The sequence below is a fragment of the Petromyzon marinus genome, chromosome 28, assembly GCF_048934315.1.
Source record: "Petromyzon marinus isolate PM22_M1 ecotype Great Lakes invasive population chromosome 28, UKy_Petmar_22M1.pri1.0, whole genome shotgun sequence".
NCBI lineage: Eukaryota > Metazoa > Chordata > Hyperoartia > Petromyzontiformes > Petromyzontidae > Petromyzon > Petromyzon marinus.
The window spans coordinates 5,609,792-5,627,896 of record NC_133694.1 but is presented as its reverse complement, the minus strand read 5'-3'; the positions used below and the strand labels follow the sequence as shown (position 1 = coordinate 5,627,896).

At 50.7% G+C, this 18,105-nt stretch overlaps 1 protein-coding gene across 2 annotated transcripts in view; it reads right to left on the bottom strand.

Annotated features, from left to right (window-relative positions):
• Window positions 1-5,514: 5,514 nt before the first annotated feature.
• The window catches only part of TMEM201 (transmembrane protein 201), a 124,971-nt gene continuing 112,380 nt past the window's right edge, over window positions 5,515-18,105 (bottom strand). For both annotated transcript variants that reach the window (XM_032962235.2, XM_032962236.2), the window contains one exon: window positions 5,515-15,286. In XM_032962235.2, coding sequence (XP_032818126.2) covers window positions 15,141-15,286 — 146 coding nt within the window. In that variant the 3' untranslated portion in view covers window positions 5,515-15,140. The remainder of the gene's footprint in view (window positions 15,287-18,105) is intronic.

Sequence of the window (18,105 nt, the reverse complement as noted above, 5' to 3'; positions counted from 1 at the left end):
GGGGAGCGAGCGAGGGAGTGAGCGAGGGGAGGGAGGGAGGGGGCGAAGGGCCAGGATGAGGGGGTGGTGGTGTTTTGGTAACGGGCTCCACCAGAGACTGAGTTACCATCGGCCAATTAGTGTCAGATGGCCCCGGCGTTCCTTTATAGTTGTGGTTGTGAGACAGCGAGAGAGAGAGAGGGGGGCATGGGTTGGGGGGGGGGGCGATTGGTACCTCGATGGACGCATCGAGAACTCGGTGTTACAATAAAAACAATTACAGCCCCATTCGTTCATCCACTGCTGGATGAAGGCATCAGCACCGTCGTGCCATCTCGGAAGGTTTGATCGACTCTATGGAACCATTGGGCACAAACCACACGCGCAAACAAAAAGCACGTCAACTTTTTCGAAGAACCGCTCGCCGCGGTCGGTGGCGATGACGAATTTATATCCCAGCGGTCACTCAACAGCGTCGAAGTCAGAGCGCTAAGATCGGCACGGCACGTGCAGGCGTGGGGAGCGCACCGCCAGTCGCCTTTCGCGAGAGAACTTTAAACCCCGAGTTGATGCCGCCGTTAAATGCCAGGACGTGTGGCGTCACCAGTTTAATTTACAGGTGCCAAAAAAACAAAACAAAAAACGTTCAATTGAATATCTGCGAACAGTCTAGTCCTCTGAATTATATGACAGCGGGCACACACGGTGTACACTAAGCTGGCGTGATCGAATAACACGCGCTCGAGGAGTCTAATCTGATCACGCAAATCGCTCCGTATGATTAAGGTTTGTGGCGGCCAAGTGGAACCGTTGTCAAAGGGCTGCTCGAGTCTGCCAGGGATTTACCACCCAGCAGCAGAAGCCAAATTCATTTGTGGCCAAAGCAAGAGGCTGCCCGCCCAATTCCTACGTTCGTCTCGTCCGCGACGCCACGTTCAACTCACCACACACGCTACAAGGTCACAACAACACACTCACCCACCCACTCACTCATCCATTCACTCACTCGCCCACCCACTCACTCATGCACCCACTCACTCATCCACCCACTCACTCATCCACTCACTCACTCGCCCACCCACTCACTCATGCACCCACTCACTCACCCACCCACTCACCCACCCACTCATCCACCCACTCACTCACCCACTCATCCAACCCACTCATCCACTCACCCACCCACCACCGCGCAGATCACCTCACTTCTCTCTCTCTCTCTCTGCTTATTCCCTCGCACTTCTCCACTTTGGAATCCCCTCTTCTCATCACTGTCTCTTTATCCCCCTCCCCCCCGTCCAGGCACTGACAAGGACCTCACACAATTCATGAAACGTGTTCACGACGCTCGTCTGCTACGACTTTTTAAGAGTGCTGTTTTTTGCTGGCCGTTCGACGCCTCGGGCCTACTCGGCCTATGTGTGCTCAGCAACCGTTACGACAGAGGAAATGAACACGCCCAATCAGGCATCAACTACGTTATTGTGCAGACCTTTGCCCAATCCACTGCTGGATGAAGGACTCCCTTATGCCACGACCCTCACCCGATGTTTGACCATACTTCTCCATGCTGGTCCATGGCAGGGGGATCAAACTCGGGTTTACCAGTTTGATTTCACGCGCGGTGTACTAACCACGCAAAATCTTCCTTTAATCCGCATAAAATGAGCATTACAGACAATTCATCCTATTATTCGCTTTTATTTGCAGGTACAGGCAAACCCCGGCAGTAGCCACCGATGGAACCTAATTGGCCTCTGCATTTAATTTCGTTATCCGCCAATGTTTGTGCAGATAAAATTGAGTGATGTGGAAAGGAACGGAACGTTACGTCTGCTAGAGAGAATGTGAGCCGCGAGATCAGCTGGTGGGAACAGGCCACGTGGAGTATTTAAATCGCAGGATCATGCAAGAGAGCGGTGGCTTGGGGTGGCCTTCATCCAGCAGTAGATCGATCATAGCCGATGATGCAAAATAATCCTAAAATAAACATTTTTCCATGGATGAGTCATCTGGAAGTACTCTTACGGGAGCAGAACATTAATCCTCTGCATTTCTTCACGTAAGAGTGGCATTGCATGGCAAATCTATCCCATTATATATCTGCATTCATCCCTGATGAATTTCGTACAGACAGCCAGAGTTATTTTCACCAATATCAGCGGATAAGATCCGTCAATAAATATTAGCAATTTTATATTCCCATGTAAATCCCCGGAGCGAGATGGGAGACGGCGCTGAGAGCAAGGGGATGGGGGTGCGGAGCATAGAGGTTAAAATTAAAACAAAATTATCGAGTGGTTATCAGCGGTAAGGAGAAATTAATTCTGCACACTGAACTGCTCGATATACTATTAAAAATGGTGCAGACCTTTATCAATCCACTGCTGGATTGAAGGCCTTTCCAGACCTTGCAGTCATCGGGGTTGTTAGTGCGGTTCGATCGAGGATGTGTCGAAGAGCAGTTCAGATACCACTCGCCACTGATGTAGGCCGTGGTCGGGAAGATAAACTCGGTGATTGTCAGGGTTTATAGCACAATGCGCTCACCGCTGCTCCACAGCATGCGGTCGAATCTCACCGCTATTCGCTCTGGAAGGTTACACTTAATTAAAAAAAACGAACACCCGTCCCACGCTCGTACTAGATTTGAAAACGAATATCTTTAGAACTGCTTTTTTGTGTTTAGCTTGTTGTCCTTCCCCGCACCCATGATTGCCACGGTCGGCTACGTACGGTGCGAAAGAAGTTCAACGCGCATACGCACTGCAGCGGCAGATGTCAACGGCAACGCAATCCGGGCCAATTAATTGTTCAACCCCCTTCCCCGCGCGCGCAAGACCACACGCAAACCAACTCCCCGTACACTCCTCCGTTCTCCCTCCCTTCCTCGCACCCAGCGATACAAATCAGAACCTGTTTTTTGTGCACACTACCACGGCGCTGAAAAGACAATCTCATGGTCGCTGCCATCCCCCCCCCGACCCCCCGTGGCACTGAATTAGTGACTTAGCACGAGCCCTCTTTGCTTGCGATTTCTCCGACAAACATTTGGAGCCATCTGAATTATATTTATATTTTATTTGAGTGGGGGGGGGGAGGTCGCTCCTTTTTCTCCTGCTGTTGCTGAGGGGTCTTGAACTCTTCCCAACTTGGTCATCTGTACATTTTCTATCCCTTAGCTTCGGAGAGTCCTTCACCTCGGACAACAATGACCTAACCCGTTCTCCTTCGTACCAAAAGTTGACGTCACCCCCACCCCCCTCTTCATCATCGCAATCTCTCAAAGTTTACCCAACTTTTCTCTACAATTTTTTTTATTAAATTTCCGATCTTAAAAATCGATACTCTGCTGAATTTACGGAGTGGAGGCAAATATAGGAATGAAACCAGAATTAGTATTACTCTACTGTTATTAAATGTATATAGAACCTACAATACATTAGCAGATACAGTTACAACCAAATATTATATTGACACCTGTTAAAGTGAAACAAGATATCAAAAGCAAATACAGTTTTCTTAGGGTTTTCTCATATATATTTTTCTATTTGGGAAATATAAGTTACTTAAAGACACTGCCACGGGGTTAGAGTGGCAAAGGCGCGGCAGTTTGCACGCTGCGCTTCGAACCCCGAGAAACACCGCAAGTCGATTCCTCACCGCAGGGCTCGCATGAGTGAGCGAACGATATCCGACAGAGCAACACAAAAAAAACCCTCCCCCCAGCTCTGGTGAAGCATGGTCAACACACAAACAAATTCCCGACGACACCGACAAGCAAGGCCTTCCATCCAGCAGTGGAATTGACACGAGGGCTGCTTCCATTCCCCCCCCCCCCCCTGTTATTAACGAGGCGCTGTTCGCGCACACAACACGAACACGCGCGCTTGATCGAAGCGGCGTTAGACAGAAAACACCTCCAGCATTACCGCCGACGTCCTGAGTCTCGCGCGCTCTAGAAACTCGACATCTGTGGCGCGCGCACAACAGAAACAAAGGTCCCCCGTGTAGCCTTAGCAGACTGTTGTGGCAAGCGCTGTTAGCGAGCAGAAACTCTATGAGGACCGTCACGGGTCCACTCCAAGAAAGTGGGTGGCCAACGGCACGCCCCGCAGCCTCGTGCTGAGACCGAGTCGACCTAGGGGAGGCCCCACACGACCGGTTCAGATAATCGTCACCGGTGTTGGCCGTGAGCGGGAATCGAGTTTGAAGTTAATTTTGTGTCTTTTTAACTTGATTCCTCTTGATTTGAAGCTTTCGTGACTGCAGGAATCCATACTCTTTGGTCTTTCGGTAAAGTCACGTAGGTAGAAATGAAACATTTTTTTTATTTTAAAATAATTTTTTTGTTTATTTTATTTCTAACTACGTGACTTTACCGAAAGAAGTATTGATTCCTCTGTTTGTCGTGGTCAAATCTTGTAATCAAAATTTCGTCCGCTTCCCGTTGTCCAATCAATTCAACATTTTGCACACGTACTCAGATCCGGTGACAATGCATGCCTCTATCAAAATCGGAATCAATTAATCCGCTACTTTAAAGCAATTTACATTTTGTATGGACGCCTTATTATTTATATATATATTTGTGTAGGTATAAAACGCCGCGGTCCCTATCCTGTGGAATCGGCTCCGACAAAAAGCCGCGTGTCTCCGGCGCCATACACGCACCTCTCGACCCCGAGTTAAACGAAGTTTTCAATCAAACCGTTGTTTTTTAAAAAACTTTTTTTTAAACGAGTTTATTTTGGATGAACTCTCGTCACGTGCGCGCCCCGTCACATTCGCGTCTTTTGTGAAGTAAGCAAGTGGCCGTAAAGGGACGGAGATCTTGGCGCAGCGTTCAGCACTGCACCGCAATGCACAGAGCCGTGCTATCGTCGGTGCCCGAGTGACATCCCAATCGAACTTCACACTGACCAGCGTGGTGAAGTATGGTCAAACACCTCCCCCCCCCTCCGCCCGCCCCCCATCACAAATCCGTGTTGGACAGTTTCAAATGCGTTTATATATATAAAAAGTTAATGAAATATATATTTTAATTCGTGACACGTCTGTGATATTCACGCTTGGTTTTATGAAATAAAAAAAAAACGGATAGGGGTGGAGAGCGGTGGGTGCAGTGGTTAGCGCGTTGAATTGTACCGGGAACCCGGTGACCTGAGATCGATTCCCGGCCACGGCTAACATCAGTGGCAATTGATGATTATTCGAAATGGTCTCCCACCCTTCACCAGCCTGCACCGAGCAGCATAGTGAAGTGTGGTCAAATCAACTCGCACGCAGTCTCGAGGCCTCCATCAGCGGACTGATAAAGGGCTGTAAATGAATATTATACAAAAATTATCATCGCATGAGAGAAATCTCCACCATTACCACGAGTTCATGGCCAATAAATTTACTTTTGATTTATATGATTTACCTACGTTGTACTTAACACCGTAGGTTGCAACATGGACCCGATTTAAATTCGTTTCTTGTCAAGACATTGCGCACGCGTGACGCATAAGGACGCAACAACACCACACGGAGATCTTGTCAACAACTAGCAAACTTTAATAACTCGCATTACACACACACATGCTTGCAGAGGGGGGAAAAAAAACGTGACCACGTTATACGCACGCCGCTTTATAACTGTACAAATATCGTAACAATCGCTCGATCGCGATGATCGCCGTCCTTCCTTGCCCATGAGGCGCGAATTAAAAACAGAAAACCCACCACCACGTACACAATTGCATTTCGCAGTCCCTGCGCTCATCGACACCGTAGCGCGCGCGTGCTCATTAGGGGCGCGTGCTCATCACGCGCGCGTGCTCATCACGGGCGCGCGCGCGCCGCACGCGTCTTAGCACTTTGCTCTTCAGTCGCTCGCCCCGTGGTCGCGCAAAAGCCACTCGCACTCCGTGTCAACACCGCGGCAGCAGAGAGAGGTTTATGGCTCGCCGTCGCGCCCCGCAACGTGAGCCTTTTGGAAATATCCGCTCGAGGACATTCCGAGATTGCGTGTTGGGATCGGACGTGCGCGTGTTTTGATCACGTGACGCACGCACAACACATTAGTGACAGATATTATGGAAGGGGGGCGGGGGGGGGGGCGTTTTGGTGATTACACATAAGTATGTTGAACTTCTTTCGCGCTGTACGTAGCCAACCGTGCTAATCCGAGGTGAGGAGGGGGGGGGGGAAGACGACAAACTAAGGACATTCAAATTTAATTGTGTTCATCTTGGTGATAAAAAAAATCCTCACTGAAAAACCCAGAAATTAAACGCGAAAACACAGGAAAGAGAAGCAAATGGAATCCGTTCTAGTCCGTGGCAGTGATGCACCCGCGGTGGGGGCAAATTGTAATACTAAGTCATTCATCTCGGGAAATAAAATGAATGGCATACAAATAAAATTACCATGATATCATATTCGGGGACACCGCCGCCGCTGCTGCCATGGCAAAATGGTCAGCACGCTGGACTTGCCACCCACAGGCCACCCCCGTTCGATTCGTTTTCCCAGTGCAGAGGTCGGCACAAGTTTCTAAAGTTCGCTACATTGTCCTCCGTCGACCGTGCAGCACAGATGGCTTCCCTCGCAGTTAATTCGCAGGCCGCGTGGAGGTGGGATAAAGTGTGAGCACTCGAAGCGCTTCTCAGCCGTCTGACGAACTTGGAAGAGTAGGCCAAGAACTTCCCTCTTGCCGAGGCCCTTCCGCAAGCCGCTGTGTGCAAACAATTGCCGGGCTGCAACCTTTATCTTTCGAGGAGTTAAACGCAACGTAGATCAAGACGCACCGTGTATTTATTTACATTTTCACATCTGTGGAAAAAAAAAATCTCAGAAAACAATCGGTGTCTAACAATGTTGGGGTGATGGTGGCGGCGGCGTGGGGGGGGGGGTAGTTTGGGGGCAATTTCCCCCTTTTGCTCCTCCACCCCCCGCCCCTCATCCCACCGCCCTATCCCGCTGGGCACGCCTCTGAAGTGCGGTTTTTTTTGGTTGCCGGGAACTCTCAAAAAGGCAGCGGCGGTGGAGACGGCGGAGACGGCGAGCTCTTGGCAAAGTCACGCGAAGCGTCAAAGCGAGACACATGCACACACGTACACACACACAGGGCCGCGTACACACACACAGGGCCACGTACACACACACAGGGCCACGCCACGCACACACACACAGGGCCACGCCACGCACACACACACACACAGGGCCATGCCACACACACACACAGGGCCACGCCATGCACACACACACAGGGCCACGCCATGCACACACACACACAGAGGGCCACGCATACACACACACAGGGCCACGCCACGCACACACACACACACAGAGGGCCACACACACACACAGGGCTGCCACGCCGCGCCGTGCCATGGCAAGGACACGACCTCCCCGGCGGCCGAGGGCATGCGGGTTCCTCACAAATGGTGGAATGCATCTCCAGAGCCGGCCATGCTGTCCCCTGCCTCGCTCTCCCAATGCCAGATGAGAGGAGTAAGGACAGAGAGAGAGGAGGAAAAAAAAAGCTCCGTAAACTTCCTTTTTTTGTTGCTGTGCGTTCACGCGGCAATATGCTCCCCGCCCTCTTGTGATCGGACGGACGTTCACCGAATTGCAAAACTAATAAAAATTCCCCTTTAACCTGACCAGTGCAGGAGATCTGTAATTAAAAAACTAATATTTTGGGGCCGTGAGATGTTGTTTTAGCGTCGCAGAACGCTTGTGAGAAAGTGTGGAGCGGGCGGCGCATTGGTAGGCGGCACTGCGGTACCCGAGCGAGATTCCTAGCCGTGGCCAACCGGTCCTGGCCTCCAGACAACCCGCACCCCCGGCCCTCCCACCTGCTCTGTTCACCAAACAAAATTGACCAGGATGGTGAAGTATGGTCAAACAGTCCTGCAAGGCAGGCCTTCATCCGGCAATGACAATGGGCTATACATTGTTAAATAGCGTATATTTACATACAGCCCGTTTTTGTCAATATACTGTTGGATGTAGACATCCCCACACTGTGTCAGTTATGGGGGGGAGGGGGGGGGGTTGACCATACTTCACCACAATGGGTCATCGAGGGTTGGTAACAATGGGTGGGTTCAGAGCGGAGCGTGTTAACCACTGGTGCTACCACTGCCCGCTTATACATTATTATTATACAAATACGGTGACAATCTTGAGAAATAACGATTAAGCAGGGCTGGCAATGTACGGCGCGAAAGAGGCTCAGCGTGCGTGCGTGCATACAGGTAAAACACCCATCTACTACCTGTACAGGTGATCTCCGCTCGTACGACGTTACAATGCGTTCCTGGAAACCAGGGGCGGAGCCAGGATTTCAGGCCGGGGTGACATTCAACAAATGTTAATTTAAAGAATGATTAGAGAGTCAGGCTGTTGAACTAGACGCCATCGGTTGGCAACACGGAGTCCGCCAGACCGAGTGTCGTACACTTACACGCAGAATGTCACCCCTGTCACCCACCCTGGCTCCGCCCCTGCTGGAAACCCCGTGGTTGAAAATCGGATCGTATTTTCCGAGACAGTAGAAACAGTGGATACATTACTTGCCGATGTGTTGTTTTTGTTCCTTTTATCAGCCGTATTTAACAGGGTTTCATCGGTAAAAATCCACACGCAAAAAAAAACACCAAGTGATGTCGGAAATCAGACCGACCCTGTTCAAACGCGTTCCGGAGTCGCGTTTAAAGATTCGTTGCAAATCCAGCTCCTGGCGTTGTAAACCCATCCACGGGGTGCATTATACAAACGTCGTGATTGTGGACCGCCGTGAACGGGAGATCACCTGTACTACAGATGTCTGGGATGAGAAGCGTGAAACAGATAACAGCACAAATGAAATGTCTGCACACACCGCAGCGAGCGCACACAGCTCCACACAATCACACACACACACTTTACAACAAACCTGCCACACCTTCAACGGAAATATATACAAGAATGTTCGGCTATTTTACATCGCAATGTTTACGGAAAAAGGTGCTCGACCGATTCGCTAATTGCACCAACGAGTTTGGCAATTTGCGCGCGCACACACTCTCTGGGGCTGTGGTCACGTGAATGCAGGTCTGCTCGCCGATGATGCATCTGGGACATGTGATTTCCAACACATCGATAAAATGGTCATCAATATTTATACGTGGATTTGCGTACACAAAACAACGATGGCAGTAATGGGACTGTAACAATTTACCGCAACCTGGTGAGGTTCAAGGCATTCTCTCGATTTCACGCCTCGTTTTTTTTGCTCTCTCGTTCATTTGATAAAAGTTGCGTTCGCTCCAGTTAGCTTAAGAGGAAACGCGGGTGGTGCAAGCCTGAATCGCGACGATTAGATGAATTTAGGGGTGAACATTTCAGTGTATAATTATACCGCTCTACATTACAGCCAATATGTGGAAAATTATTGGCTGGGCGACGATGATGACGATGCATCGATAGGTGCTCATCTCTTGTAAAGGAGGCCCCAGTAAGTCGCGCGCACAAGGGGAGACCCGTCTGATTTTTGCGAAGGTTGGCCAGATGGGGAGGGGGACCCCGCTGTCGCTCGTACAATGGTCACAGCACTGTCGAAACGCCACCCTAGAGGTCACCGGTTCAATACGAGCTCCTGTCACGACGGGTGTATTTTTTTTCCCAGTTCACGTCGCCGCAATTTAAATCGCGCTCGTTCAGCCGTCCGAGCCCGCGACGTGTTTTTTTCACGTTCGTGTTCGGGTTTCAGCCACAGCACGTGCGGCGCAACCCGGTCGACCAGCTACAACCTGGGCGCACACCGCAGAGCCGTACAGCGCAACCGCGACAACAAACCTCGCACTCAAACGACGTGACCTACATACAGTATTATCACAATAGCTTTTGCAGATTCCATGAACATACCCAAAATACAACCCACACGCTCCCGCACAGCTCAGTTGCTCAATAAACGCTCCAGCTTAATAGTCGCTTGAAACTTCGGAAACAAAAGGACAATTATCATCACGAAAGAAACATTTCCACGCGATTCTACACACGAGGAAATCGGAGCAACAACGATGCAAGGAGCTCAACGTCAATCAGATCGGGGGTGGGGGCTGGGGGGGGTTTGACCCGCCCCTACTGGACACCTGTGAAAAAGAGCTTTATAGCTCATCGGATTCCTCCAGTATAAATATTCTGACTCTGAATAAAGTCGTCGTTAAGACTTCACGCGGGACCAACTCGGCCACTCGGGGATTATTCGGCGCGGCACGCGAGGGGCCCCCTCGTCAAACCGCGGCGATCATCACGCGCAGCCTTGCGAGTGCTGGGGTCGCCGCGGTGACGAGATGTTAACTACCTCGCCTGGTGTGCAGGAGGTCGCGGGTTCGATTCCGAGCCTGACGATGCCTGCTGCTGTATGTTTAGAGTTTGCGCGTTTCTCTCTCCCCGTGGTCGCGTGGATTTTTCTCCGGGGTCCTCTCGTTAATTTCACCTCCACGCTTAGACTCGACGTCACGCGTTTGGGGTATTTTGGCAGCCGCTCCCTCCTGCACCCCCCCCCCCCACCCACGTTTACGTAGCGACGCCAACTCACCAACTAGCACCGCCAACTCCACCACAAATCCCACCCGCTCAACAACGAGTCCTGCCCTCACAGCGGGGCCATGAGGAACAGAACGTTTTGAATCGGGGGACGAAATTGTGATGTCCACCACAAAGGGTCCTTGAATCCACGGCAGATGTTTGCAATTGTCAAGTAGCACCCGAAGGTGGCATGGCCTCATTGGTTCCAATGTTTTGGATGTGGCCGATAACAGCGAATTACGTGACAGCCGCGGTAAATGAGTGGGGGGGGTTATTATTCGCCGTACAAGTGAATCAGTGCGACTGCAATTGAGCCACCTTAGGTGGTACCGATTTCTGCTCTGGCCCATGGAGGGAAGTGGATCATCCGGGAGCACCAAGCCAGTGCTTGCGCCGATCAAACCGAGGACATTTTGGCCTAAAACCGCAGAGCAGATATTGAGCAAACGAGCACCGATTGGTCTCGAGAAACGCTCGCGGACGGCCTCCACTCGTTGAAATAAAAGCGACGCCGCGCCGCCTGAATGCTGAGACGGTGGCCAGATTTTTTAAACACAGGAGCCGACCTGCGTTGCAGCACAAACAGCAGCAGCACTGCTTCAATTGCTCTATCGGGGGCCTAGGGGTCACAGTTGGCAAATGAGATTTTAAGTCGGCCCGTTATCTCTTTCTCACTTCAAAGGAGGGCGTTGTTTTTGTGGTGACACTGACACCTATTTAGAGAGGCTGTGCGTGTGCACGTGCAAGTGTGTGCGCACGTGTGTGTGTGTGTGTTGCGCTTAGGGGGAGCGGGAGTGTGGCAGTTAGCGCGTTGCGCTACGAACCCCGGGGGCCCGAGTACAATTCCCACTCACGGCCAACACCAGCCTCAAATGAATACCCGGTGTGATGTGTAAATATCACCACTGGGGAGACACAGGCAGACAGGCTTGGTGCTGGCCACCCACCACCTCATGCGCCATGCCGGCCTTCAAAGGTGCTCGCTAACAGCATTTGCCCCAAAAGTCTGTTTAGGCTCTATGGGGATTCTTTGTCTTGTATGTGTTGTATGAGCAGGGTCCAGCATGGGCAGTGTACACCACTACCGGAGGCGCACGGGATATGTTTACTGTTTTATAGACACGCTTGATATTTATTTTCATATTCCGTAGATGTGTGACTGTTTTTTTTCCTTCTGAAATTATATTCTCTTTCAATCATGCCACGTAACCCTACTTTATAATGACCTTTTTCCGGAAAAAAAGAGAGCTACCTCCATGATCTAGCTACCGTATGCATTTGCGACCTCGTGATGAACTGCTTGCAAAAAATAATTGTTCGCATTTGCCACTCTGAGCGGTACCGAAACGTAATTTCGTTGCCAAGGGCTCATTGAAAGGCTATTTCATCCGTTTTCTTTTTCTGTTTTAAGGCTGCTACACCAACACTGCGTTGGTGGTGGCAATGATCGTCGTTCGGCAGACGTGCAAAACCGTGTCCACTAAGCACCCTGGGGAAAGCACCATCTGTTCACCGACTAACCAAACAGCAACAACAACAGACACATTAAAAAATATATCGTTTTTAACGATTGCTTAAGTGAAACGATCAAGATTTAAACGTTTACTGTGCATTCAGCAGGCATCGGCGTACAGCGGCTGTACAAGGGGTCCGAACTCGTTCCACGCGTGCCGTTTCTTACCAACAACTTCAGTGTTTTACTTTCGCCCATTCCCAAAAACAAGCTTGACAAAATGCTGTGTTTTTTCCAGCATACACAATTTACAAAAAGCATTTGTTCGCAAGATGTACTTCACGCGGATAACGAGATTAATACCATGCTCTATATCAGTGCTCAAATGCCCTCCCCCTTTGGGCTGTTAGTGTATCAAAATAACGATCACCTGAATGAGACGTGACTACAGACCACAAAATTAAAATACAGCGAGTGATGAAGTATTACGACATTTACGAGGGATGTCCCAAAATAATTTAAGTTTTTTCAATTTTTGTTTGTTCATTTTTATATATAATGTACCACGCACATTTTCTTTTATATACTACCACGTTAATGTGTGTTTTTTAAACGCTTGTTTACTCAGGAATGCCTCACCGAGCCTCAATACTAATTTTCAGGAGGGTCTTGCCAAGGTTTTTCGCATAAAGGGGGGGGGTCGATGTTTCTAATGCTGTGTGTGATCCAAATTGAGTCATTTGCATGTAATTTTTCGGCATTAACTATGGGAGGAAACCAGCGAACCCAGATGAAACCCATGCAGAGCATGGGGGACACAAACAAACTCCGCACAGAAAGGCGCACTGGGTTGGAATTCAAACCCAGGCCCTTCTTTCTGCGAGATACAGGTGTCACCCACTGCGCTGCCACCCAATTTAAAGCCCCGCACTGAGTGAACGCGTCTGCAACATTTAGACGGCAGATGCCTCATCCTTCCTCACGCAACATGCCGATGCAAAGACCCACACACACAAGATACACACAAGCACTGAGAAAAATCAGAGGCCAATGCACAGTTCGGGTGGACCGACTTTCCTTTGTCCACATCGCAGCCCAGGGCCTCGCACTCCACACATTTTGATCTCTCTCGCCATTTGGACGGCGGCCCGTGCCGGGCGGGGCGAACCCGGAGTGCGGGGGACGCCGTTGGCAAAAAAAAAAAAAGGTTCCGAGAAATCTGTTGTCCTGAGCGCGTGGGAAATTAACGGGAGGCTGTGTTGAAAAAGATATTTTCACACATTTCTTCACATTGCCATGAATGAAAATCTACAATTTTACATCGGTTCAATTGAAAACAAACTATGAGGCATTACTTTCCGAGCATCCCTCGTATTACAGAAGCAACTATTGACTTTATTTAACTTAGCCTCTGGAGACTAAAAGTAGCACCAAAATGATTTTTTTTACCACTTGAGGCCTGCCGAACTTCAAGGTTTGAAAAGGATCAAATGAAGTAGCAAGTTACAGTGTGTTCGGGAAAACAGGCAAGTGTGTGCTACATCATTAACTCTTTAACAGTTGTTCTCGATGCTTCAAGTCTGCAAAACCCAAAGCTGTGTCGCCACTCACCCCAGCTGTGAAGTCGGAGCATAGGCCCGGATACTTCAACTGGCGGACGGCATCAGCCACACGAGGCCCACGAAAGGCCCTCAAAGCGGCCCGCCGAGACGCGATGTACCCCGCTGGGTTATCCGATTATTCAAGTAATCGATGAAGCTACCGATTTTCGGTTCGACCACTCGACCGAACGGATAATTCGAAAATAATCTGGGGGGGGGGGGGGAAATAAAAAGTCTCTCTGCTCCTCTGTTCTAACGAGTGCCGCTGGACAAGAGGTAATGGGCGGGCATCGGTGACATAATCGGCACCGGCGCCATAATCGGCACCGGCGCAGCGCGCCGGGGGCGTGGCTTGTAGGGGGTTTCCCACCTTCAGAGGGCAGGAGGTCGGGGGGAGGCCGCCATTTTTTTAAGGGGTTCCGAGTAATCGAGAACAAGTCGATTACAAATATTTAGTCGATTCATCGACTTCAACGACTCATCGTCCCGGCTCGAGAACGATGTCCTGTGGCCCGCCAGCCAGCCAGCTCTCGCTCGAGTTATCACGTGGCCAGTAAGAAAGCAATAAAATAAACGCGTCATAGGTAGAACCCTGCCTAAGACAGAGCGAGATGAGTAGACACTGCCCACGTAACATGAAGCAGGCGGCAGCTAAACAAACGATAACTCTGTGGTTCTCTACCAGTTTGGTATGGTGCTCCCCCCCCCCAATCAAGACCACAGGTCCTCCGTGCCCCCCTAGCCCATCCACCTCCCCCCCCCCTCCACACTTGTTTCACGTCGTGCGTTCGTACGTTTTGTCACCGCAACGTGGCGCCGACATTTCTCCTGCACGGTATCCATGCCTCAGCCTGTGCCCCCCTCCACCGACCCCCCCCATCCCCAATCTGCCGTAAAGGCTTGCGAATCGCTGCGTTGACTCAAGCGAGTTCTTCAGAACCCCCGTAACATGCAGCAATAAACCCACGACGCCGATTTGCTGATGTAATGTCCGCAAAATTAGCAACTCCAAATAGAAATGTTTGCACATCACATCGCAGCTCTGATCACGTAAAAAAATACGGAACAGCCGTTTTTTGTTAAATTCCTATCGGTGCGATTGAGATTAATTTCTAATCTGGAGGGAGTAAGGTGGCCGTGGTGCTTGGGGGAGCCGTGGTGGCGAAATGTTAACTACCTTGCCTGGCATGCCTGACGATGCCTGTATAATTGGAGTGTGCACGTTCTCCCCGTCATCCACATTCAGAAACATGCGGTTAGATTAATTGTCAGCTATACATTTCAACGTGATAAGCCACTTTCGTTGAGCTATCATTTGAGGCCAGGTCGCTTCCGAAAAAAAGCTAAACATAGCTCAGTGGGCCTTGCCTGGTAAAAATACCAAAAAAATAGCTTAGCTTTGTTTTTGGTGGTGTTGGCAGTGACAGTGGCGGTCGTGGTGGTTCAGCACTCCGAGACGTTTGCCACGCTATGCTCGCGTTACGGACGTAAGCTGTCGCCGTCGGGGGTTGTTGTTGTCGTCGTGGTGGTGGTGATGGTGGTGGTCAGACACCCGTCGACTCTTGGCCGCCACGTGCAGAGTCCATGGGAAGCCAGGGCAAGCCGTGGTGCAGGTAGAGCAGCCCGAAGAGCAGGTTCATGAGCAGGCTCAGGCCCAGAAGGGCACTCTGCAGCACTCCGCACGGGGAACCTGGCCCGCACGGCACGACGAGCAACATCATCGGGTCACCAACACGCACGTAACAAAGAGTATCACTTAACATTAGTATTATTATGACTTGATTTGAAGCTTTCGTGACTGAAGGAATTATTATAACGATGTTTGACTTGTAACAATCAATTGGCTGGTTATCAACATCTTTAAAAAGAACACCCCCCCCCCCGTACCCCCCCCCACCCGCTCTCCACCCCCCCCCCCCTCCCTCCAGCACATTTGATATTACAAAAGCTAAAAGACAAAAGATTATCCAAAGCAAGTAATAACAGGTTGGCCGAACGCATCGGCCAGATAAATTTGGTGTCTCTTAAGCGGCCGGGGTCAGGTGTGGCCACTGCAATCATTCGATTAATTGCTCCGGGCACTCCTGCTGCTCGTCACCTTGTGAAACCAGTTTCACACACGCACGCAGGACCACGAGGGGGGGGGGGGGGGGGCACGCGTGCGTCCGTTCCGCGCTTACCCACGAGCAAGGGGTCGGCGGCGAAAAGAACAAAAACGAGCCATTTTTATTATTCGGTAAAAAAAACAAAAACCCCCCCTCAATATTTTCGAGAGCCGTAATTGCGCACTGGTGGGTGAATGCGAGACGGCGGCCCTTAAATAAACGACGACGTCGCGGAGCGGTCCTCAAAGAGCCGCACGCGGCTCCGGAGCCTGGAGCTTGCCGACCCCCTGCCCACGTGCAAGTCAAACCGTGCACACGCCAGTGCACCGCTGGATGGCGGCTTCCTCGCTCGGGATTCACTTGGGAATATGCCCGACACCCGTCGGGTCTTTCTCGGGGCTAAGCAGGGAATTGAGCCTGCGACGGGTGACCGCTCGAATGGGTGACCGCCGGCTCATGCACGATAGGCCTGCGGGGGTCACGCGGCGAGCGACGTGGTAATTATCGGTTGCTGTGCTGTACTTCTACACTCCGGCCTCCACGCACGCCCCTCCTCGCCAACCCACGCAGACCAGCATGGTCGAAGTACGGTCGAGTAACCCCCACGACCTGCACGGGCATGGGAAGGGCCCTCATCCAGCAGTGGAATGCCAAATGGGCTGTGCATGTACGTAAAAAGGTCAAGGTGCAGCCCTGCAATTGCCTCTTCACGCCACTGCAGGTGGAATGGCCTCCACTGGAGGGAGCTCCAGATGGAATTTTTTGCCTTCTATTTCACGCCGGGCAGACTTCCCGGAAGAGGTGGGAATACCCACACTTTACCCCACCACACGCGACCCGCCGATCGACTCACAGTGGTGTCGACACACACTGCTGGGCGGAAGACAGAGGCGGTGGGTATTTAAGGAAACTCGCAGGAGTTGCCGCGCCGGCAGACGGAAGCGAACAGTCACTGCGTGCTGACCATCACACCGCCGCACTGGTCGTTGCTTCACGGCGGGCACGCGAGGTGACGAGATCACGCATCGGTGCATCGCCGAGTCCGGGGTGTGCTCGCGTGCCACGGCATCGCGAGCGGACTAAATGGAACTCGAAAGAGATCCGTGCTCGCTCGCTCGATGAAAAAAAAAAACGTTTTCTAAAGGACAACGCGAGCAGCAGGCATGCATCTGAAGGATGCGTGGAAAGGTGGCAGATAAGATCAAACGGCGAAGCACAAAAGCACAGCACAGACTTCCTTATCTCTGGCTCCACGCGGATGTGGCCCTACACAAGCGTGCGAGCCAGCAGCGTTTGCCTCACAAGGCTGGCCTTCGGCTGATGGAACCCTGCAGTGGTGCCGTGGTGGCGAGATGTTAACTACCTCGCCCGGTGTACAGGAGGTCGTGGGTTCGATCCCGACCTTGACGCCTGCTGCTGTATATTTGGAGTTTGCGTGTCCTAGCTCCCTGTGGTCGCGTGTATTTTTCTCCGGGTTGTCCGGTCTTCACGTCCACATTTAGAAACATGGCTGCATAGTGTATTTGACTGCTAAACATTTCCGCGTGATAAGCCACTTCGTTGAGCTATCATTTGTGGCCGGGTTGCTTCTGAAAAATTGGTATTTAGCTCAGTGGGCCTTACCCGGTAAAAATAAATAAAAGGTCAAAATCAGTCAAGTGGTTACTTGCTGAAACAATTTCTACCTCTCTGGCCTTTCTACGTGCCGTGAGGAAGGGCCATCGCACAGAAACGTCACCCAGTGTCCATATATGCCTCGCCTTTTTAAGGCCACGGTCTTATTACCGATGAATGCGTTTTTTGGACGATGTTGGTCTCCAGAACCAATCGGCTGACGGGCTAAACATATTTCGTATTTACATGTGGAGACACAGAATGGAGTTCTGCTCAAAAACTGATTCGCAACTGAGCAGCGTTTTTGCCGATGAATGCGAAGCGTTGAAGCACTGTTTACCGTGTACCCTGCTGTGTGCAGCAAGTTTCAGCCTGGGTTTCCTGTAAAAAAATGTTGTTTTTTTTGCGCTGGTCAGTTTGCGCATTGCCTTCACCCTGCGATGCTCTGTAACTGCCACCACCGCAAACGCTCTTGAGCTGCAGTCGTCCAAGTCGTTAAAGAGCTGCTAGGCTCAATGGGGCCTGACCTGCTGAAAAATAAATCCCGAGTTCGAGTCTGGGCACACGTAGAGTGTATTCCCACAGGCATTGAAGCCTATCAGTAATGGCCAAGCACAAATTTCTATATTCTTCCAAAAGAAAAGCCTCAAGATACTTATCTGACCTACAAACATTTAGATTTGAAAAAAAAATGTATATACATCCTTTATATTTTGTCAAAACAAATGCATTTAGGATATACCAGGTCAAAATACGCTACACTCGATGGAGTCTATCCAATTACAGACTG